Source organism: Taurulus bubalis (genome assembly GCF_910589615.1).
Source record: "Taurulus bubalis genome assembly, chromosome: 1".
NCBI classification, from domain to species: Eukaryota; Metazoa; Chordata; class Actinopteri; order Perciformes; family Cottidae; genus Taurulus; species Taurulus bubalis.
The window spans coordinates 39,914,109-39,938,965 of record NC_136589.1 but is presented as its reverse complement, the minus strand read 5'-3'; the positions used below and the strand labels follow the sequence as shown (position 1 = coordinate 39,938,965).

At 44.6% G+C, this 24,857-nt stretch overlaps 1 protein-coding gene across 1 annotated transcript in view; it reads left to right on the top strand.

Annotated features, from left to right (window-relative positions):
* Positions 1 to 20,373, top strand: part of cadm3 (cell adhesion molecule 3) — a gene marked incomplete at its 3' end in the record, with an annotated part of 83,121 nt that extends 62,748 nt beyond the window's left edge. Inside the window, exons 6-10 of the mRNA XM_079223473.1 lie at positions 6,767 to 6,937; positions 7,562 to 7,652; positions 13,207 to 13,379; positions 17,674 to 17,799; positions 20,255 to 20,373. Of these exons, the coding sequence (XP_079079599.1) occupies positions 6,767 to 6,937; positions 7,562 to 7,652; positions 13,207 to 13,379; positions 17,674 to 17,799; positions 20,255 to 20,373 (680 nt within the window). The remainder of the gene's footprint in view (positions 1 to 6,766; positions 6,938 to 7,561; positions 7,653 to 13,206; positions 13,380 to 17,673; positions 17,800 to 20,254) is intronic.
* Between the last annotated feature and the right edge of the window lie 4,484 nt (positions 20,374 to 24,857).

The window sequence follows — 24,857 nt, the reverse complement described above, 5'->3', positions numbered from 1 at the left end:
CTGTAACTTGTTGCCAAAAATGCTGGCACTGAATGTTAAAAAAGTAATTTGATGTAATCCAGGGTTTTGCTGAATCAACAGTCTTGTCTGGGAAATGATTTGCATCCAAAGTAGCAGGGACACTGGTTCTGTTCAGTTTTTTATTCGGGGCGAACTGAGCCTTTAAAAAAGAGACGGGCAGAGAGCGATTTGAAGGAGATCAGCTCGGTGAGAATGTTGGTGTGTTGGAGGCCTCGCTCTGACGCCACACAACACCAATCAGTCAGTCTGGGAACGACACACACACACACACACACACACACACACACACACGCACACACACACACACACACACACTCACTGTCACACAGTGCTCATCTCCGGGCGAGGTAGCGGAAGAGCAGCACAGGTCAGCGTGCTATTATTACAGCTTCTCATTCATGGTATGGTGCACACACACACTCTCTATGTGTGTGTGTGTGTGTGTGTGTGTGTGAGAAAGAAGAGACCAGAGACTTCGGCTCACTACTGCTTCTCTGACGGCTTCACTGACAGTAAAATGAAAGCAGCAAAGAGAAGGAGACGGGAACGAGCGCGACACAGATGCAGAGAGAGGGAGGGAGGGATGGAGAGAGAGACGCGCCTTGTATCAAGAAAGTGACAGTGAGGGACCGCTGAGAAAACAAAGAACAGAGAGAGTGTGTGTGTGTGTGTGTGTGCATAAAAATAGCTGGAGCGACTGCGAGGATACTGATGGAAGCTGCAAAGAGAAAGACTGAAGGGGAAAGAGAGAGAGCAGAAGGGGAATTAAAAAAATACCACAGAAGAAGAGGCGAGAAGGCTTTGCGGCGTGTGAGAGCGCAGACTTGGGGGTAGAGGACAAAGCAAAAGAGTGTGTGTGTGTGTGTGTGTGTGTGTGTGTGTGTGATGGGGGGTAGTTTTAAAGAGGAGGGGACTTGAGAGCGCAACAGGAGAGAGGGGAGCAAAAGGACGGAAGGCTGACGAAACGGAGGGAGAAATCCGGAAAGAGGATTTAGATAGAGAGACGGGGGAGAGCGAGAGAGTGCGGGAAAGGGAGTGGTAATTGAGAAGAATGAAAGGCTAAGAGCTTTGAAGACTGTATTAGTTGTACTGTGTGAAAGGGCTATGGATCATTTAGTGACATCGATGTATTGGATTGGGGATAATGGGGATTTATGATGGCACTTAAGGCCGTACAGGCGGAATACCGGCCCAAATTGTCATAATGCGGGACACGGGGCAGGACGGAGGAGGGTGCGTGGGAGCGACGTAATGTGAGACACGAGACGGAAGGAGAAACAGACAGCGGTGGAAGAAGATCCTTAAAAATGCTTCGTCACGATGTGAAAATGACAGTAAAAAACTGTGGAGTGAAAGTAGAAAAACATGGAAGTACCGTATTTCCCGCAGACGGAGACATTGTCCTAGCGGCGATGCTAATCCAGGAACTACTTAACGCTCCCTCAAAATTAGATGACCTCACCTCTACGAGAACTCAAAATCCGACTCGAACGCTTTCGCTGGGGGACGTAATCCAGCTTCAAGCTTCAAAGTGATGACCGTTTTGATTATTTTAAAAGCCTTTCCTTTATCCAGCGAAGTGCTTTCGCTGAGCATGCACGGCATTGTTCAGCCGCACGTTGCCGCCTATTCACCGGGACGCGTTCTCACCGAAGCCAAGTCTTTCTGCTTTCAGCAGCTCCACTGGAATAGCCGGGCCTTAAACGCCTTGTTCAGCTGGTTAAAGTTATTGAATATAATGACTTTCATTCTAGTTTTCACTTTACCTTTCCACAGTGGTCAAACTGCTACTTTTTAAATGTTAATTCTGCTGATAATTAATCAATGTACTCATTTATTATCTTAATATATTTCCGCGGGGTTTTGTCCATAAAATGTCAAAATCTAGTTTAAAAAGCCAAGCACAACTAACCAGAGCCCAAAGTCACGACTTGTTTTGTCCGACCAACCGTCCAAAACCCAAAGATACTCGAGAAAAAGCAGTAAAACGTGCACATTTGAATAGTTCTTCAGTTTCTTTACTTTAAAAAAACAAGGTATTTTTTGGGGATTCTGCTCGAAACCCAAACTAAAAAGGGTGTATCTCTGCAACCACAAGGGCTATTTAAATAAGTTTGGTGTTATAATAAAGGCAACCCATGTGAGCTTTTGTTCAGATGTGTAAATATTAGTATATATGTTACTGGCTAAGAGTAAATAAAGATTGAAACACAGTAAAAATAGAAGTTTCAGGTCCGCCTCACCCTATATAGGAGCCATGGTGCTTAAAAGGTTAACGTGCATCAATAACATGAAACAGCAACAGGCTCCAAACACGGAAACCAGCAAGTGAACAGAGTTTTTTACTTTAGAAAAGTCTTTAAATGGTAGCAACAAAGGTGTTACTGTAATAAAGCTTTTTGTCAGTATTTCCTGCATTAGAACATTTTCTAAATTCAACAAATTAGTATTTGCATGGATAATCAGCGTTTCAGTGTCTCACACAGTTGAATCTGCATTCAAAGCCCACCAAGCACTTCTTTGGTAAGGAAAACAACATTTTACATCTCATTGTGTGAATAAATCATTTTGGGTTCCATCCGCTAATCGATTAAGTGACTAATGTTTCAGCTCTAATCCAGAAGCCGAGGTCACAACAAGCGCTCTCCTCCAGCCTGACAAAGGGCCTAAACAACCGGACGCGGTAATTGCCGCATCCAGTTGTGTGATTCTACTGATGTGATTGTTTAATGGTGGAGTGGAGGCTCAAGGGTTGAAGCATCAGCAGCAGCTCATCAGCACCTTGGGGCACGTTAGTCTCAAAATGAGTCGGTTGCACCTTTTCTAACCAGGAATGGAAGTTTTAATAAAAAGTACAGACATCCTATTACATTTTTAGCGAGTGCCGGAGTGTTGCAGAGCTAAAATATTTAAGAAGGAGAAACCCGCTCACACTTGGAATAATATAATTGCATATTCAGAATATTTTCTTTTAATGATTTATCAGGAATTAATAAATTAACTTTGATGATATATGCGTTTTTGTAATTATTTGCTATTTTGGTGAACTGTAAACTTCTGACCTGTTTGTAATGGTAATGAATCATGTGACAAGGCAATGACATCATAACTGTATACTATGAATTGACCAAACATTACAGCAATGTTTTTTTAAGCAGGTTTACATAATACTAAATTAATAGCATCACACTGGTTCCTTCCTCCATTGGATTTTAGGATATTGCAGAAAATACTTGAGCAACCTAATCTTCACAAATTAACATTTTTGAAGCGCAAATATATTTATATCATTTCTCACCCTTTTCTTTTTACCTCCACACCATCAGCTCCACATCATATTATCTGTTGCGTGGTGTGTTCTACATTCACCTGTTCACCGGCAAGAGTGGACAACTTTCTGTATTTTGCACATAATTAAGTGATTCTTTGGAGCAGCGGAAACAAGCTCATCCACATGTTATCGCCATATGAAGGTGAAAATTGACTGTTGCTTCCTCACTGCTTATGACCACGTATAGTCCTGTAAGTGAACATTAAAATGATTCTAGCTGCTTTTAATACCGTTGAAGGGATGATTCACCTAAATTACACATGCTGACTTTCATAGTTTTCATCTTACTTGTCCACGTTTCGACTTATCCCGAACACAGAGGTTTGTTTTAGTGTTTTGGGCTCAAAGCATTAAAGAAATTACATTTTATAGAAATCTCCAGCAACCTCTGTTTCCAGAAACAACGTCCTGGTGACTCTTTTTTTATTTTATTAGATAACTATGTGAATACATACATATCTATGTATTTATTTGTTGTATTTAGTTTTACGTAGTTAAGAAAGCGTTGTTTAAGTCGAGCCTGCTGTTGCCTTCCACATAAAATAATGATCCCTATAGTGAGGAGGCACACAGCCCATTAATTAAACACTGGCATCATATGGATAGCCTGTTTGTATCAGGACTGAAGAAGTCTACTCTGGTAATCCACCAAACACACTGGGCACAGTTTTCTTTGGCACTCCTCCTCCAACAGGGACATATTACCTCGTATAATAAACAGTTCCCAGCCTGCTTTGTGGCTTTAGCAGAGTAAGACACCGGGATGTGTGGGAAATTCACTTTCCGCTGCTGCGTCCACCACGACCATGAAATGTCATTCAACTCCATTTCAAATGCGTAGGGACACGGATATCAAACACCCGGACAGAGAGGAAAACTGCTTTGCATGGCTAAGACTTGCATTTGTGTTTGGCAAATTGGATGAACTGGCCCTTTAAGAGAGATAATCTGTTAGTTTGAGCCTAATCCAGTGAAGCAACCTGTTGCTGCTTCCCAGTCCGATGCGCCTGTTGCTCCACTTGCACCTGACATGCAAATCTACTCTGATGATCTAATAACGAATAATATAATGAAGTAAATGTGAATTATAACATGTGCATTATGGAACTGTGTATCACGGCTGTCTTGGTTAAACAAAATATATAATACACTCAGAGTTACTGGATCTTATTTCTTTTTTTTCTCAGTCAATTCCATGACCTTTGAACAAAAATAAACTTCTCAAAACTCAATTGCATCGTTTCGAAAAAGTACGGAAAAATAAACAGTAAATAAAAATGTTTTTTATTTTTTCATTCCCAGGTCTGTTTTTTTTTAGATCCATTGTCTTTAATAAAGGCTGTGTGTGTGTGTGTGTGTGTGTGTGTGTGTGTGTGTGTGTGTGTGTGTGTGTGTGTGTGTGTGTGTGTGTGTGTGTGTTAGAGAGAGAGAGATAATTACTCTTCTGAGTGGCGTAGGATTATTGAAATGCACCTGGAAGGTAAACTAATTTTCTCCGCGGGTCAGAGGACTGGTTATGGTAATACAACCAGAGATGTCATTAGATGCAGTGGTGTTAGAAGAGTTTTCTGGAGGAGGGAGGAAGAGGAGGAGGATGAGGAGGATGAGGAGGGGTCTGTGTGTTTAAGAGTAAAGACAGAGAAAAAAGCGATTTTTTTTCTCCAATCTTCTCCCTTGCCACTATCTCTGCCTCCTCTGTGTATATGTTATTCATAAGCTTGACCTACATGTGCCAATGCTTGTGTGTGCAAGCCAGCTAGCGCGCGCACGCGTATGTGTGTGTGTGTGTGTGTGTGTGTGTGTGTGTCACTCCACGCACGAGAAAGTGATAAGGTTCTGGTCCACTTTCCAAGATTCACCAACCACTTTCACGGTCCGACCACCCAGTTTTATATGTTTTTCTCTTCTCCCTACAATAGAGACCCGGATGACAGTGTGCTCTGTGTGTATGCTTTCATACCTGGTCTGACTCCCGCTAGCACCTGCACGCTTCTTCTCTCTCTTCCGTTTCATCCTGCACAGACGGCCGTGGCTGCTGCCAAAATCAAAATGCAAAGGGAGACGACATCAAATGGAAATCTGTGCATATTATTACGTATAACGTACATCATTTAACCAACAAGCACGGCTGCAACAGATTGCCGTTAAGATGCTGTAAGTTCTCTTTGTTTGTAGTGTAGTGTAGTTTCCGCTACATCCTCAGTGGAGGAAACGCATCTGTCTCCTAAGCAACAAGCAAGTGAGTCCACAGAAAGCCGGACGTAGCAACATTAGATCTTTGGCCTCTGCGGTCCCTTTGGTGTCCTTCTGCATGAAACATCACAGCCTGGCCTGGTTAGAGGACATGGTCGTGCTGTGTGCAGTTCACTGATGTCGCATTACAGGAGTTCAGGGTACCGATGGGGAAACTGGGATTTTTTTAGTTGAACAACATGCAACATTGACTGTTTGCAGCTTTGAGGTTGAGATGTGTTTCCTCGCGAATGAGGGATGTCGACTGAAAGGCTCCGATAAGCCTCCGAGAGGCCGCAGGAAGCTGTAGTCGCACGGCCTCACAAGTGCGTTCACGTTCCAGTCAGATCGACCACAATCACAGCACTTTGGGAAATAAGAGCGTATTAAGAGCCGCTGCTAATGGTTGTCTCAAGATGAGCTTTTTGATTAATAGATTGATAGCTTCGGCTATACGGATGTCATAAAAGAGAGGAAGAAGTTCAAAGAAGCGAAAGATATCGGACGGAGTGATATAAAACATAGGAATGCAGTAAATCACATTTGAGAGGCTTGATTAATAACTGAACTATACAACGTATTGATTTGATGTTGATCTATTAATTGCTTCAACATTAAACTAAAGCATTTTTGGCAAACGGAGACAAATAACCACCTCAGCCTCACCTCGAATGCAAAGATAGACCTGCAGGTTTTTTTTCGGGGTCGTCCTCAAATCCGCGATGACATTTCATCGGATAAAAACATTTGTGTACATCATCGGGTGAGTCAGCGGTGAGAGAACGGGTGCGATATTGCTCTGGAAATGTGAGTAAATGCACTGTTAGACACACAGAGTCTGTGGCACATAATGACAGATAGCAGTGCCAAACACCCAGGGGCACAAGGTAACTGCACAGGAAAGGCATTCTTCATTTAATTGGAACAAATGGGGGTCATTGCAGCCCATACAGCTCTACAACATGAAACCACCACATCCTAATTACAGTAGAAGAGCCGTATTTGGTGCCTTGGTGTACGTGCCTGAGTGTACAGTTTGTGTGTGTGTGTGTGTGTGTGTGTGTGTGTGTGTGTGTCTGTGTAGTGCTGGTGTTGTTCAAGTCGCTGCAGATGCAGACACCTTCCTCTTAACTGTCCACCCTCCTCTCTCTCTCTCTCTCTCTCCGTCTCTCTTCACCTCAGGACGTCCAAACGTGGTGGAGCCCGTTCCGGACGATCCCACGTACAACGTGAGCAGCGAGCTCACCCTGGAGGTGAGCCGCAGCGACGACAACGCCCTCATCACCTGCGCCGTCGACCACCCCTCTCTCGCGCCGGGGGACAAGAGGAGCGAGCACGCCGTGCGGGTGCTGTGTGAGTCAACCGGGTGGAAATGAGGAGGGAGGGAGGATGGAGGAGAGTAGAGGACGGACGTGAGAGGGAAATGCAAAGTTAAACCTCAAAAACTGCTGTCTTTTTGAGTATTTCCGCCCTGCGATTCTCCTTTATTAGGCAGCCGAGTCACATTTTCCTCCTTTTTGCAGTTTGATCTCTGCTCCAATAATTCCACATCAGCTCCCTGTAATAATGACCGCGCAGGAATTTAACCTTCCTCTGCCGGGCGCACTTGCCTCAGCCTCAGTCTCTGTGAATAAGAGGAGCAGGTTATCATCTGCAAATGAAACCACAAAACGGAGCCATGTCGGAGTCTGTGTGTCAGTGCTGCCACCCGGTGGGCGAGGCGGCGGCACTGCACCGCCGACGGGAAAGCGACGTCGTTGTGTAAGGAGGGTTATGTCATGGTGGGAGGCTCAGAGACGGGGACGCCAACAGGATGCAGATGGGAGGAGATTGGAGACGGGGATGAATGAGACTGACGGTGCCGTCTGCAAGCCTATGAGACCTGTGTTATGTAACTAGAGTGTGTGTGTGTGTGTGTGTGTGTGGGTGTGTGTGTGTGTGCGTGCGTGTGTGTATGTGTGTGTCTTCCACTTACAGATTCCCCGAACGCACAGATCGTGCCTGAGACCGATCTGCCGAGAGAGGGGGAGAAGTTTCATCTGAAGTGTGTGGGCAACGCCAACCCCGAGTATGACACACACACACACACACACACACACACACACACACACACACACACACACACACACACACACACACTCTCTCTCTCTCATTCACACACATGTGTCTCATTCACACCATTTCTGCATGTATGCACGCACACGCACTGACACACACATACACACACACACACACACACACACACACACACACACACACAGTCTCCTTCCGAGTGCCAATTATTAGTTGTTGTTTTTTTCCTTCAATATAACTTCAGGCAGCGTGCGACATAGCAAAGGCTTTCTTCTTCTCACGCTCACATTTCACCGGAGGAAGGCGACTTATTAGCGCACGTTATTAGTGCACGTGGTTTATTTACATTCTGTGTGCCAGACTACTCACAGCAGCACAACGGTGGTTCATGTGGCACATCTGTACGGTGCAAATGAGCCTCAGTTATACCACCTGGTTCCTGCAGGTGGAATTACTAATATGAGTTGTTTATTTTCCACCTCCACGGTCAAGGTGTGGTCAAGTTTAAGCAACTAACTGACCGGCTGATGGGTCAAGGTTCAGGTGACGGTTACAAGAAAACCGTCTTTGACTGTTGCCGTCAAGGTCAGACACTTCACGGGATGCTGTGACGTCATGCTGCTTCCAGCTCCGCTCATCCGGAGGACAACTCAAGGTCGCTTTCTTGAATTATTTAAAAACTCATCGCCGGTTCCCGATGGACAGTCTATGTTACAGCGCTCGCAGCCTTTTTTTACAGTCTCTCCTCAGCCAGCACTAATATCATCTCTCACCTCCGTCTCTTCAACCAATATTGTTCGTACGTAAATTAGCCGATAGACTTGGCATTTATTATCAAGCACAGTGCTTCCTGTCTCGTAGGAGCGTGGCCCATCTTGCTCCTTACTAATGTACTGATGGAAGCCCGGACGCTATTGAGCAGAGCTGCTGTCCTCGGCCCCTCCAGAGGCTCTCAATAGATTTCCAGAGGCACTTTAGAACCGGCATATGAAGCCGCAGAGACGCACGAGGAAAAACATCCACTTCTAGTTCCTGAAAAGGTGTCAAATTACGCATCGTCGCGTCTCATTTCTGACACCCTCTCGCGCAAGGAGGCACTTGTTCAAACATGACACGTACATAAACACACACGCACACACACGTGCGGCGTTAGCGAAAAAAACATCTGCTCGTACAAGCTTTGGCGTGTTCGCTGATACAGTGTGTACACAATAACTCACAGACACAAACACACAGCAACAACCTGCAACCCTTCTGTCTTTATCCTGCCTCCGCACATGCACTCTTTCCCCGTGGCCTTTCTGCATTATAGATGAACCTTCAGCCAACCGGCCCTATCGATCCACTCTCCTCCCCTCCTCCTCCCCCTGTCCTCTCCTCCCTGCCTCCCTCCATCCCTCCATCATCAGTTATCTCTCCGCCGCCGTGTCACTCACGGCTCGTTCGCTGCCTCCTTGCCCTCCTCCTCCTCCTCCTCCTCTCCTCTCCCCGTCCTATCCTATAACTCTCCTCTATCTCCCTTCGCACCTTTCCCCCCCCTAAACTCCCCATCCCGCCTCCTCGTCCTCTCCCTCCAGCTCTGCTCTCCTGTCACCCCCTTCCCTTTCTCCCCCCTCTCTCCTCCCCTGTCAGAGCGTGCTTTAACGGGCGGTAAGGGAGTCGATAATTCATCGGCAGCAGAAAAGCAAGGCGGGAACAGTCCGGGGTTCAACTATATCCTATATATATTTATATGAGATACAATGATACACTCTGAGTAAAAGCAGCCGGTGAATTATGTATGTTCCATGTAAAACGTCGTCATCTTCGATGCTAATATGTGGTTCAATGTTGTTTCAAAATGGCCCCCGACGGCGCCCGGGTTTCAGCCCCCGCTGGGATCGCGATGCACAGGGGTTTTAGATAAAAGTGTGCACTGAGTGGCAGGGGCTGTGTGTAGAAAGGAAAATAAAGGCAGAAGAGAAACTGTGAGATCGCTGCAAAAATGAATAAAAAATGACAAGGCAACGAGAGAGGTAGAAGGGGGAGAGAAAAACAAACCGACAGGAGAGGGGAGAGGTGGAGGGAAGCGGAGAAGAAGAAGCGTGGGCGGAGAGGAGACGCAAAGATTTGGTGACAAGCAACGAATGACTAAGACATAGAGAGGGAGAGCAAACAAGAGAAAGCCCTGTGTGTGTGTGTGTGTGTGTGTGTGCGTCTGTGTGTGCGTCTGTGTGTGTGTGTGTGTGTGTGTCCACCGCCGCTTGTGGATGAGCTACTGTCCAATCAAATCAGACGCAGGTCGCCCCCGCAGCTGTCAGTCAAAACCCAATCACCGCGACGACACCTTTTCCACGAGACACGCCCAGCCACTCGGATCCCTCTCCTCCTCTAGAGCTGCCCTCCCCAATCAAACTCACCGAAACGTCACGCTCCCTGATACACACTTCTTTCTTTTTCTCTCTCTCTCTCTCTCTCTCCGTGGTCACATCCTGTCAGGTTCAAAAGAATAACTTACCGTATCGAATGCAATACTGTGTTTCCTTGACGCCCGGCAGCGAGAGCTTTCTAGAAGAGAAAGGAATTCGTGCTCTACATTATTTTTTTTATTTTTTTTCTATTTCTATTCCATCAGCACATATCTGAGCTCGTATCGTTTAACGGAGAACGTTTTACTCGTTGGAAGATGAAAAGCCTTGCGTAATTGAGATCTGTCGTGTGCGTGTGCAAGGTCACGGCCGGGGTCGGAGTACGGCAGGTGACGTGTAACAGGATTACAGTAATCTGCTACCTGTGAAAGGATGAGGCCGGCCCACATGCTATATTTCTCTCGCTGTTAACAAATCCCATGAAAGGCCAATAGCAACAAGGACAGAGGGCCGCCTCAATGCCAGACTTCTTCCTACACGATCATCAAAGGAATTCATGATGCCGATATGTGGCGATTTCTAAATAAAATAATACAAAATAATAACAATAATGCTGTCTGCCATATTTATATTTACCTTTGTTTGGTAAAACATCTAAAAATATCTAAAATAATGTGGAGAGAGAGTCTGTAACCATAACTGTTAGACCCCTTAGATTGATGGCCAAAGTGCAAAACCCCCTAGCTGCATTTTTGAAATTTTTTATTATGTATTGGGTATCCTTAACAAATAGCATTATGCAAGAAAACAACATTTCTTTTTTTTATTATTCTCAAAAAGGTGGTTTCGGCCATCAAAATGTGTATTTGGATATGATGTCATTTTTTTATGTGTATCGCAACACCCCTACAGACAAATATTGCCCCAGTAGCCGAAGTCTGAAGTTGTTTATTCTGCTCATAACTCATCGATGAGCCACGTTATGGCACTCGATGACCTGTTTCTAGCTCTTATGGTTTTATTATTTAGTCAAATCTACAAAGACTGTCACTAGTATTAGTCCTCCGCTCAAAATAGTCCCCAACAGATGCTCTGAGTTATTGTTGCTGTAGTTCTCAGCTGTTTAAGGCCATGCTTCGCTCTTTTTATGAAAAGAAGCGATAACTGTTGCAGTTGGCTACATAGCGGGCTGTATGTTGCAAACAACACATTCTGTCACCTTATAAAGTTGTTATAGCCAAGGAGTATGCAAACAGTGGCTTGTTTATTTACACAGCTAGCAGACGCCGAGCAGCATTAACATTAAACTGTAAAAAACAAAAGCCGAGAAAAGCTGAAGCCGAGGTGAACCGTGCTCCATGCGCTGTTTTTATGAAAAGCATCTGTAAATATCTTTGTTATGTTTGTTGGACATATAAAGAGCATAGAGTAATACCAGCTCCATCCTATAATAACCTCTAACTGTTAAGATACTGATCAGACAGCAGATACTGTTGCTAGAAATAAGAGTTTTTTTATACGTTTACAGAATTTAGCAAAAACACCCAACGGTTCTTTACCGTGATCATAATTACAGCTGGGAGAGGGAGCAATATGCAGCTGCAAAGTACCCATAATTGCAATAAAGAATGTCTTCAAGCGTATCATGACTTTTGTGCCGTGTTTATTAATGCATGCGTGCTAATTGAGAAGAGCTCCTCGCTCATCGCTGTGAATGAAAAAACGCACATTTTAGACACGCCGTGCATGCTGGGGAACGCCGTCCGACCAATCAGCGGCCTGCACTTAAACCGCCTGCCGTAATGCAGCGATTGACTTAGTATAATAACACCGCGCCGGTTACAGCCTGCGAATGGGAAGTTAATTGTTCAGTTAATTGCACATTATCTAACATTTTGGAGGCGGCGTAATACAACAGCTGACTCAAGTTTTATTGCAGGTAACCAGACGACGGAGCCCAACGTGATCACGACACGCTTGTTTTAAAATCCCTTCGCCTCAGGACAGCTCACTGAGCTCTACTTCTTCTTTCTTTGGCATTGTTATGATTAATATATATATAAAAAATGAAAATAAACACACATATTCAAAACTTTGAGCTTCCTAGTGAGTCCACATCCTCCCAAGTGTTTGCTCAGCAGCAGGTGTCAAGGGAGCAGACGATGTTTCTCATTAGCTTTCAACTTTGCCCGCCGGCATCAACAGACAGAATTATTCACATTTTTGAGAAACATGCAACTAGAATGTAAGATATTGGTCTGGAGGAGCTTAATCTAAGATGTGTATTGTTTGTGCCTTTACGGGCACAAGGGGCCACCTGGCCTCCATCACCAAGTCTGTACATGGGACTGAGGGTGTTTTTTCTTTTTTCTTTCTTTCTCTCTCCACATTTCCAAGAGCGATTAATCAGTCCAGCCCATTGAGGTCTGTCCCCGTTTCAGTCACCCCGTCATTGTAATTACTGTACAGCGCTTACGGACTCCTACATTTACATAATTGATTCTTTTATCAAGACACGTCTCGCTATCTCACTCATACACAATCTGTTATGCAGAATGGATTTTTTTTTTTACGTTTTTTTTTCTTCTTTTTTAAAGCAGACTGATTTGAAATGCTGATCTTTATTCTGTTGTCTTCTTCTTCTTCTTCTTCTTCTTCTTCTTCTTCTTCTTCTTCTTCTTCTTCTTCTTCTTCTTCTTCTTCTTCTTCTTCCATGTCTTTTAATCTGATTTCTATATTTCTCTTCAGCTGTGCCACTCCTCATTTTCTTCATTATTCCTTTTTTTTCTCTTTTAGCATCTGCTGCGACAACTTTCCCCAACTCTTCCCATCTTTCATTCCCTCCCTCAGTCCCTTCATCCATCTCTTTCTCTTATTTGTCATCGCTTGCTCTCCTCCCCTGGTTTCATCGTTTTTTTTCCTCCATCTTCATTCCTCCAAGCCTCCCCTCACTTCCAACCATTTCTTCTCTTTCAATTTCACCTTTGATCATTTCATCATTTGTTCTTTGTCCTGCAGCCACAGCTCCCTTCCCCTCTCATCGGCCCTCTTTTGATTTTCACTTTTATTTACTCTACTTTTTTTCTGTATTTTTGTAAAAAAATATATAAATATGTGCATGGACAGTTCAACTCAGGACTCATTTTCCGTGTGTGTCTCTCTCTCTCTCTCTCTCTCTCTCTCTCTCTCCTGTCTCAACAGGCCCGCCTCCTACACGTGGGAGAAGAAGGACGGAGAGCTCCCCCCGCTGGCCAGAGTCGACGGTGCTTTCTTGCACTTTGAGAGGCTCAATAAATCAGATAATGGCGTCTACCTCTGCCTTGCCGACAACGGCATAGGAAACAGCCAGGGGGAGTACACGCTCCTGGTGCAAGGTAATAATGAAAAGTGAAAAGAGGGAAGGAAGAATAAACAATGTGTTGCGGGGAAGAAGGGGGGACAAATGTAGAGAAAGGGTTGGGATGTCTTCTTCTTTTACTTTTCTTCATCACGTTTCTTTATATCTGTCGTTTGTTGTGGCTTTTGCTTGTACTTCTTCCATCTTTTTTTCTCTTCTGATTTTCTTTCGTTTCTTTCCTCCCGCTTTTTGTTTGTGGTTTTTTTTTTTTTTTCTTTCTTTCTCATCCAACCGCGCTGCCACACCGCCACCGCCACCGCCTGCCATCCAACCGCTTCCGCTCGTTCTTGCGTAATTCTCCCTTTCACGCTTATGTGTCCCATTCGTTCGAACCACGACCATTTTTTTTGCGCTTTGCTTGCTCATTTCTCCTCCTCCTCCTCCTCTTCCTTCTTCTCCAAAGATCCCTTGGACCCAGACACCACCCTGTCCTCCCTCGACCCCACGACCTCTCCATCTTTCTCCACCTCCTCCCTCCTACCTTCCTCTCCTCATGACTCCTCTACATCCAGCTTTGTTCCGACTTCCTCCTCCCCTCCTGACCCCGACTCCACCTCCACTTCCTCCTCCACTCCCTCCTCGCCTCCTGACTCCGCCTCCACCTCCACCTCCACTTCGTCCTCGCCTCCTGACCCCGCCTCCACCTCCACTTCCTCCTCCCCTCCTGATCTCACCTCCACCTCTTCCTCCTCCCCTCCTGACCTCTCCTCCTCCTCTTCCACTGACCCCTCCGTGGCTGACACATTGACCACCCTCTCCGGGTTCTCCTCCACCACCTCCCTCTCCAATGCCCTCTTCCCCGACCCGACCCTCTCTCCCTCCTCCTCCTCCTCCCCTCCTCCCTCTTCCTCCGCGAGCATCGGCCCGCCCACTGCCAATTCCTCCTCCCCCTCCGCCGCCTTCTCCCTTACTCCCTCAGTTTCCGTCCGACTGACTGGAGTTTACACTTTCACAGGTAAAACCATCTGAGTTACACACACACACACACACACACACACTCACATACACACTCACACACACTTGCAAACAAAAGAGATGCGAGAAGCTTAGTAATGGAGTGGAAAAACAAACACCATTCAAGCTATTACTTTGCTATTTTTTCTTCTTCTTCTCAATACACAAAGAGTGCTTGTATTGTGTAGCAGTCAAGGATGCCGGGAGTTTGTTTTACATTCTCACACACATACACACTCGCAAACACAAACTCAAAGCTGACAGAGAGAGAAGGATTGCAGAAGCACAATGAAGGAAAATGGCATTGGTTTGGCCGTTTCACAGCTGTTTCATGTTTTTTTCTTTTCTTGTTTTCCTCTTTTCTCCTGTTGATAATCCCCAACCCCACCCCGGACCCCCTCCCACACGCACACACTCCTCCACTCATCTAAACAACCGTCCATCCATCCACTCATCTATCCATCCACTCATCCATCAATCCATCTCATCCACTTGAGAAGATGCTGCAGACAACATTGCAGGTATACGTTTTCCACCAGTCATCTGTCGTTCTAACTTTTCGTCCACCTGTCTGTCTGTCAGTCTGTAGGTCTGTCTGTTTTTGCCTGTCTGTCAATCTGGGGGGGGGGACAGTCTAGGGTCACTTTGAACTTCAGAGCGGAGGGATGAATATTTTATACTGCTGCTGCCCACGTAATGCTTTGTTGTTGCCCATACATGCTCAGACACAAGCTCGCTCACACACACACACACACACACACACACACACACACACACACACACACACTGGGTGCTCACATCTATCTAAAGACGCACACACAAGCATGACCCCTTAAGTGGTACAAGTAATTTACACAGTGTTCCACTTCCTCTGTGTGTGTTTCTATATGTGTGTGTGTGTGTGTGTTTTTCTTTGTGTGCGTGTGTGTGTGTGTGTGCTGGTTGAGGGAGGCGTTCCAGGCTTCGAGGTGTTCTTGGGTCTTGTCTGCTTTCCTTTGATGCTGACAGCAGGATTTATGGGCTCATTCTCAGCCTCGCCTCGTCAGCATGCCCCTCTCACCTCCACGCCGGCCAGCCAGTGTGTGTTTGACTTTCGCTGTGTGTGTGTGTGTGTGTGTGTCTCATTCTGACTGGCGCTCAGAGTCCCCTCCCCTCCCCTCTTCTCTCTGTTCTCTGTCCGTGGCCTCTGGCTGCTGTTGTCATGGCCCTTCACTTCTCTAACTGGCTGAAATGTGACTTCTTCCTCCAAAATTGGCCGTTCAGCGGTCACGTTGTGTCCCAGCTGCTTGTAATGTGTTCCTTCCCTCTTCAGTTTCAGTTTTGCCTTAATTTCTCTGCTTGTCAGTGCTGGTGGGTGTATAAGATAGCCGTTCCCTCGTATATGCCTGGTTGAGTCCTTACCCTCCACATTGGTTTGACCCCTCAAACATTCACAAAGTGCCGTCTCTTCTTTCCAACTCCCCTTACTTACTTTTTTTTCTTTTTTTTTTTACGGTATGACAAGTGCTGCTTTAGAGTTGCTTTTTTTAAAAGTCAGGCGAAATAAATGATGTATCAAATTATTTCTGCATAGATTACTTTCTCCCCTGAGGGGCAAGGAGCTAAATTAGCTGAAGCGAAGCAAACTGGGGGGGAATATATATATATATATAGCTTGTCGGATGTCAATTGGTAATGTGTGTGTAATATGTAAGCAGACTGGAAGTATACTTCTATATTTCTTCTGCTATAAATGTATTATATTCACACTACATTTTTATACTCCTTCAAAGTAAAGGATTGCATTGTGGGCCGGTGGTTTCTAGCGGTGAGGCTGCAGTCTGTAATCAACTGAAACTTCTCCCTTGTGCCATCGTGTAAAAACTCAAAATCGCCCCTCAGAGTCAGTGGAAAACATAGTGAAGACGACCGCCCGGCATTTAGATATTAACGGCTCTTTCTAAGGTCACAAAATCACAACGATTCTTACTCTCTGGTGACTATACACACTAAAGAAAACATATTTATTCACATTATTCTCCATCCCTGCCCTTAAATGCTACACAGCTTTTAATATACTAAGTATTTGCATACGTGTTGTTATCTTCAGTACATCAAGTAAGCCAAAATATACAAGAGTATACTTTTTCCCTCCTGTGTATTTAAGTACTAAACACATAATATAAGTGCATGTGGACAGACAGGTGCATTTGGGTTATAAACCGTGACTGTGAACCAAAGACATCTCTGTCAATGAATTGTGAGTTCAAGTTCAAGACTGTGTCCTCTGTGCTTTTGTATCCACTAAAAGTCAACAAATGATACTCTAGTATAATGGAGAAAAGATTGAAAATCCAGCCAACTAATATACTTTAACCATACTTAAGTCTAATACTAATCACACTTTATATTTAAACACGCATTAAGTGTACCCTTTTTTCCAGCAGTTTGACAGTAACTTTTAACACAAAGTCAAGGAAACTTTTCTTTTTTCATTAAAAGTATTATTAAAGTAAAATCTGCTTTCAGAAAACTACACTTGAGTATGGCGTCTTTACAATTTGGGGATCCGCTGTGGCCGGATTAAACCGACAGACGACTTAATCACATGCTCACACACACAAAAAAAAAACAGTGTGCTTTCGGGGCTTCTGGGGCTTTTCGGGGTTGCTGGAGCAGTCGCCCCACATTCCCTGGTTGCTAATCCAGCCTCGGATTCCTCACGACTGAGTGTTTTCAGAGCTCCTTAGTCCACAGAAGAGCACAAAGGGAGGGAGGCGTGTTCCCACAAGGTCCCTCCCGAGTGCCGGGGACTTGGTGGGTACACTTAGCAATCCTGTTGCATGTCGGTCACGATCCAGTTTTTAATGAAGGGTGACGTGGCCCTTTTTCTTTCGCCTGGCTTTTCTTTTTCTTCTTCCTCTCTCTCTCTCTCTCTTCATATCCTTGTCTTTGTCTTCTGAAGGTTTGCCGCTGTGCCTGGGTATTATATATTGACAAGTCTTCTCCGCTCCCCTGTTCTTTTCTTTTCTCTCTGTCACTCTCCCCATTATTCTCTCTCTCTTTCTCTCTTGTTCTCTGTTTCGGCTGCCTTTCATCATCTTTCTCCCGTTTCCACCAATATTCATACGTCTCCCTCCCTCCTCCCTCTCTGCTCTAAATTTATCTGTCTCTCTCTCCCTTATTTCTCCCTCACACTTATATCACTCTGTCTCTTTCTTTCTCATCCATCATTGTGTCTCCCGTCTTATCTTTACTACACGACTACCATTTCTCCTATCCTTCTCTCCCTCTCCTCCCATCCCCTCTCCTCTCCCTCCCACCACCCTCTTCTTAAGACCCCACTGCCATGTCGACGTCTTCGAGGGTGGACCACGCCGTGATCGGAGGGGTGGTTGCTGTCATTGTCTTCATCCTGCTCTGCCTCCTCATCGTCCTCGGCAGATACCTCATCAGACACAAAGGTCACCTGCTCACACACACACACACACACACACACACACATACACGCTGACTCACTCATGCATGCATGAGCGTATACGGCGAGATAGACGTGCATAAATAAATATGGATACATGCGTACCAAGATTGGATCTCACACGTACAAACATGCATATGCATACAAATGCACAAAAATGCAAATGCACTCATACCTATACACCAATATATATATATATATATATATATATATATATATATATATATATATATATATATATATATATATATATATATATATATATATATATTAATATATATGATTTATATATATATATATATATATATTATATATTAAGGTTTATGCATATATATATATATATATATATATATATATATATATATATATATATATGTATCCCTTATTTTAAAGGATGCTTTGAGTGAAAGACAATAAGTTAATTAATGTTTATTCATTGCATTTTAATACATTTTAGTGCACACAAACTTCCTGTGAGATAAGATTTCCTGATGTCAGCGATATTCCCGCAGCATGGTATATAAAGTAAAACATGCGGAATAAAGCGATGCATAGAAGCGGTTTGCTTCCTGTTCTCCATGTTCGTTAGTTACCCTGATCCCCTTGCGCTCTGTGCATGGGAGACAACAAAACACAGTTTCTTTGTCGTTCTTTTCACTCTCATTCAGGTCTGAACATATTTTTAAAAGGCACCTTTCCTAGCACATAAACAGACAAGAACAAAGCTAATTCAAATGTCTCAGCTCCAGCAGGAGACAGGTTTCATATAAAAGGCACTAAACGCGTTGCAGCACCCAGGTGGCTCGGTTGATAAACACTCGCCCACCTCCGACACCCCAGTGCGCCGCAGCTGGTCCAGAATATTGAACACTTGGTGGCCGGTGTTCACAGATGCTGATCCGGGAGGCATCGTGTCCGTGTCGCTGCACCGAGCGACTCCCTCCAGGTCGGTTAGTGCACCTGTGCGGGGGAGGGTATAGGATCTAAAGGGGCGATAGTGTGAAGCGTCTCACTGTCTGGTGACTAAACGTGTACGAGCAGAGGAGCGGGCAATTACACGGACTGCAGTACATGAAAATGGGTCATTCCCTGTCATTCCATGGCCATTATGTTGGAGTAAATGCGGATAGTTCTCACTAATGAAGCATAAAAGCAATCGATGAAACAACTAACAATATGTGCACTGAGAGGATAGTTCTCAGAGAGCAATACTTCCCAAGGTTTTTACCAAAGTTTGGATCCTTTTAAAAGTCCCATATTGCAGAAAATGAGAGTACCATATATTGTTAAAGAGATTAAAGAGAGCTAAAACGATTCAGAGAGAGGTATAATACAGATATATTCAGACAGACAGTATGAGAAAAATTAAGTGTTTTATGAACATTAAAGCATTAATATGTTCTATTAGAAACCCAAAATATGGCCGTGATATGTCTCCTTTAAAAGTAGGTTGAACTGAAGAACGCCTTTTCATGCTCTCTTAAAAAGTGAGATACAAATATGATCATTACGAGAACACGACTAGGTCGACGAGGTATGGATCGTTTATTGGTCACTGGGGGCTCACATTTAGGATGTCAGAGACCGAGTTTTGTTTTTTAGGAGGTTGAGTCCGCTTCACTGCAGCCCCTAAACACAAAAAAAGAAGTTGAGAAGTTGCACTTTGAATCTTAGAAAGAAAGTCACGGTTTTACTTGGAGGACAAAAGGCTTGAAGCCCTTTAAGTACTGAATTGTGAATTTGGAGGTCGACAGAAGTCTAGATCTCTTGGTTAAAACTGGGCTAAAAAGCCTTTAGATGTCTAGAGTACGTACAGTATAACATCAATTAGTTTTTTAAATATTATACTCTATTTCACTGGGTACTAAACAATAAAATACATTACTTGAAGCGCTGTGAAAACAACAGACTTATGTAACCTAGACGTCTAACAATTTTCCTTTTTCAACAGAATTTAGCCCATCTTTTTAACCTGTGCATCTAAATGTCCATGAACCTGCAGAGAAATTAATAATAATTTGACTTGTACTGACTTCTTCCTTAGTTATGACTCATCATAACCAAAATAAAAGCCGCTCCATTGACAAATCGTGTACGATACCCAGATAAACACATTTTTATTAGTTGTCCTCTGGACTTCGTTTCTCCCACAAACTAGAGAAAAAACTTTACTACATAGTAGTTCAACGACATTAGACCAAAAGAAAGCATCAAAAGTTATCAAAAGCACCTCCAGGGATAATCTAGACATCGTATTGGAGCATCTCGCCACTCTGCTGTTTGTAACAGTCCCTGGCCTTTTGTCCTTTTGCCGTTCCGATGTTTGACTTTTACTGCCTCAGCAATCTTATTTCTCCTCCCCCCCTGTCTCAATCTCTCTCTCTCCCTCCCCCTCTCTCTCTCTCTCTCATCCATGCCTCTTGGACTCTCTCCTTCCACAGGAACGTATCTGACCCACGAGGCCAAGGGCTCGGACGACGCCCCCGACGCCGACACGGCCATCATCAACGCAGAGGGAGGCCACTCCGGAGGAGAGGACAAGAAGGAGTACTTCATCTAGATAGAGGACGGGAGGAGGAGAAGCTGGAGGATGTGGATTAGGGAAGGGGAGTCAGGGGAGGCAGGGGAGGGAGGGAGGGAGCGGAGTGGGAAAACAACCTCCATTTGTTTTCACGACGCATCAGTTCTTCACTCGGTTGGAGGGATGATGGGAGGGGAGGAACTGTGGGCAGGATGAAGAGATGCTGAGCTTCAGCTGCTACTCTTTGCATTGATACAGGGACGTGAGATTTTGCACTGACATATGGACAAACTGAAGTTACACACACACACACACACACACACACACACACATACACAAACACAAGTCAGTTTTGAGGGAAACTCTTCTCACGCGGACTCGATTGCTCGTCGATTCCCAGATTAACAAACGCGAGCCTCCTTCTATACTAACACGTCTGAATTAACACACTTTTTACACGAGCATCGTATCCTACTTCTAACTGTCAGCGCCTCGAAAAGAAGCAAAATTGTAACTCACATTCCGGCATTCCCGCAGCGGATACTTCAACTTGTCACACCTCGTCTCCTCAACACTTAAACCAAACCGGCTCTGTCTTTTTTAACGTTTTTTTTTTCTTTTCGTCCTCATTCTTTCTAACAAGGCCGCTACCCCTTTGTAAACATTCTCGTGGCGGAGAAATCCATCCAAAGCAAATGATTACTGACAAGCATAATCTCCCTCTCTTCACAGTTTAATCTTGTCATCCCATCAGACCGCTGACTTTTCCCACAGCAGCATCAGCACCACTCCACATGCAACACTCATGCAGAAACAGCATTCCCGCCTTGCGTTACCAAGCCGATGGGGCTCCAGTATACATATATAAATATATATATAGAATTATATAGCATTCTTTTTACTTGACAGAAAATGTTTGGTGTGCTGTAAATACACTCTCTCTCTTCTCTCCTCCCTCTATCCCTCTTCTCTTTCTCTCGCTACATCTCCCTGTTTCTCATACAGTCTGTTGCTGCATTACAGTAACGTATATACTCTTAAAAAAAAAAACGAAGAAAAAAAAACGCCTGCCTGTTTTTATTACATGCGTGGAAATGCAGATTCAAACCTATCAATATCTGGGGAAAAAAAATACAAATAACAACAATGATGTTGCGATGAAAACTAACCTTAACTGCAAATATTTCTATGAGGAATGTTTTCCTTCTTTTTCTTTCTTTTTCGTTTATTCCTTTTTGGGTATTTTTGGGGACTTATGAGAGGTTTCCTCTCGTCGGTGTCTCGGTGTGTTACTGTCAGTGTTACCAGTTTACAGCGTCTGTCCGTCTGTTAGTCCGCGAGTCCAAACATACATATTTCTTACGACTTTAATTTGATTTTTGACGTCTGTGTACCCGTGCGCCGCATTCAGTGTTGAACATTTTCTCCCTGCTTTTGTCGGCCCTCTTCTCCCAAACACTGAACTGTAGCAAAACCTCAGTCGAAACGCAGCTTTCGAAGAAAAAAAAAAGGTATCCAAGTGTTTGGTGTGGAGTTTCCCCCGGCGCACGTGGTCTTCCTCCCGCTCCACCGTCCGCCATCTTTCTCCCTGCGGCAGGAGCGTTCGTCACCTGGCCGCTGCATTCATGGAGTAGTGACATCATGACTTCCTCTAAGTAGCTGGCACCGGTGCTGCTTTTGGGAGGTGAAAATGCTCGCTTGCTTTCCACTGCGGGGCCAAACAGGACTGCCGACATGCATTATAACAAACTTCCTGGCACAAAAGAAAGAAAAAGAAACGTCCCTTTCTTTGTGTGTGTGTGTGTGTGTGTGTGTGTGTGTGTGTGTGCGCGTGTGTGTGTGTGTGTGTGTGTTATTGCAAGTAGGAATCATTCGCCAGCTTAGCAAAAGGTTCCCATAAATGAACGCTGTGTTTTATTAAGGTTGGGCTCGGCGCTGGCAGGCTCCACTTGGCCCGGTCGTGGAAATTGATTGCAATCTCACTAAGAGGCTCCGGGCTGCAGACCGTACGCAATGCCAAGGCTCGGCTCTGTGGGCCGGGCGCCCGAGCCCGGAGTCTGGGCAGCGCTAACACCGGGAATGTAAATGTCCTCTTCTGTTGTTTTTTTTCTTCTTCTTCTTCTTCTTTCTTTTTCTTCCCCTTCGCTCCGCTCGTCCGTTTCTTCCCATTCCTTAATCAATCACCTCGTCTGCGTCCTCATCCACCTTCACCCCGTCCCTCCTCCTCTCATCCATCCTCCCCAAGCCTCCCCCCGCACTCCATCTCTAATCGATGTCCGGGTTCTCCTTGTCGGCCTCCGGCTCATTCCGGAGTCCGTAGACGTGCGGTAGAAGTAGCGTCTCTCGGTTTGTGCTGGCGTGCGCACATTTTTTTGGGGGGGCGGGGTTCTGGAGAGGAATCCGTTTGCTGTTGTCGAGTCTACCTGTAGGCGGCCGTGTCTGTGATAGTTTTTTCGTACGCCCTTTTTTTTGGGAATGTTCAGGGATCGTGCTTTTCGTACCTTTCCCCCGCGTTGTCGTTAACCGCTACCTAGCTGCTTTGAAAGCAAGTGGCCCGGCCAGTGAGTCTATAAGCTAGCTACACTACGAAGGGTAACGCGACCTGGAGCTGGGTCAGCTGCTGGAGTTTAACTTCTTTCCCCCTCGAGCTCTCGGTTCGGAACTTTTTTTTTTTGGAAGGTGGGTGGGGGACTCTGTCGTAAATTCGGCTCAACCAGTGTTCTGCCTGTTGGTGTCTGCAGACCAGAGGAAGTGGGCCGCGTCCCACAGATAGCTCGTTGTCCACTTTGAAGGTTGACCTCTGATCTGTATTTACCCCCCCGCCCAGTCTAATTCTGCTCTGTGAATGGAGAGAAAGAATACCTGCCTCATACTCAACAAGGTGTAGTGTCTTTTTAAAAACTAATGGACCTGTATTTGCCTGTAACTTATCGTCCTGTCCTTCGTCTTAGTTAATGTGCTAGCATGTAGCTTGCATGAGAAAAAGGTTGGAAGTGTAGATAGCGTTGGAGACGACGAGCGTCCCTTTACGGAGACGAGAGCGACGAACCTCTTCCCCCTAGCTGTTCTCTGATCTGCAAACATCGACCACGTCCCAGTTAAACAACGTCTGCATCAGGGGCGCGATGCCGTCGGGACGACTCGTTCATATTTCATGGCGGCGGTGCAGTAATGACGAGCTGTCACCAGATGCCGGCAAACGGCAGCGTTCCTCCACCTTCTCCGGTCAGACCGAGCCGAACCGCTTGACTCACCGACTCCTCTTCAGGCTGTCGCACACTAGCTGCCAGTCATCCCTTTGTTTTTGTAGAATAAACTAAATTGATTTTTAAATTATGTTTTGTAAGAGGTGTGCATCATCTAAAATGTGTCACTTTCAGTTCAATTGATAATAATTTTCTTTCTCTCTTTTTTTGTATTATTAGATTTTCCAAATCTTGGAGGTTAGGAATTTCTTTTTTTTTTTTAGCATTTTATTGTTTCAACAACCATTATTTGTTTTCCTCTATAGTTTCATGTATATAGTGTTGCCTTTGCTAGATTGTCGTACAAGCGCAACCATACACACTTTGCGCACACACACTTTGGGTTCATACACATACACACACGTATCTGGGAATGCACGGCAGGCATGATGTCTTTGACTATGGTGTATTTGTGCATATGTGTGTGTGTGTGTGTGTGTGTGTTTGTGTATGAGTGTGAGGTGTGTATTAATTGACCCAAACAGACTCCGGAGACACTCCTACGTGTGTTGCATTCACAAAAAACGTTTTTGTTTCCATGACTAAAAACAGCGTCTTTGTTCTCAGACCCATTGTTTAGGATGAAAAGTCTTCCTTTTGAATAAATATCCATATCACATGGGAATAGTGCTGTCATGTATGTTAATTTGTACAATGGCTGATGATGTCATCAAGGAGATACCCAACCGCATGCCGTGGTGGGTTTGCGTCTGTTGGATGCCCATACAGTATTTGTTTTACTCGTTTTTTTTTTGTTAAAATACCAGTTCAGTTGTTGACTTCAATAAACATGCATTTGGGTTAATTTCACCCGTCTCGTCGTTAGTTCTTCCTCGTCAGAAGGCCGGTCTGTTTCCTGTCTGGATTGGTCTTTCTCTTGTTATACGTCACATCTTAGGTTGTTACACAATCTGTCTGAAAAAAACTGTATGCATTGATAAATACTATTGTTAATTTAGTATTGTAGAAACAAGGACTTCATTGATGCTTATTTTCAACGGGTTAGTGTCTTTATCAGTGTATAAAAGACTGTGAACATTATATTTTCATTGAATAATGGACATGATACATTCTGTCACACATCCAATAATAACTGAATGTCATACTTTTAAGTTGGTAACAGGTTCTAAAAATCTATATGCAGTAAAAGAAAATGTCCAACAGAGGGCAGTAGAATGCAAGAATTAAAAGTCCTTTCGAAACAAAACAAAAAGGTTGGTTGGTTATAAAATGAGCAAAAAACAGATCTAGTGTCTCTTTTAGATCAGTTTAATTACC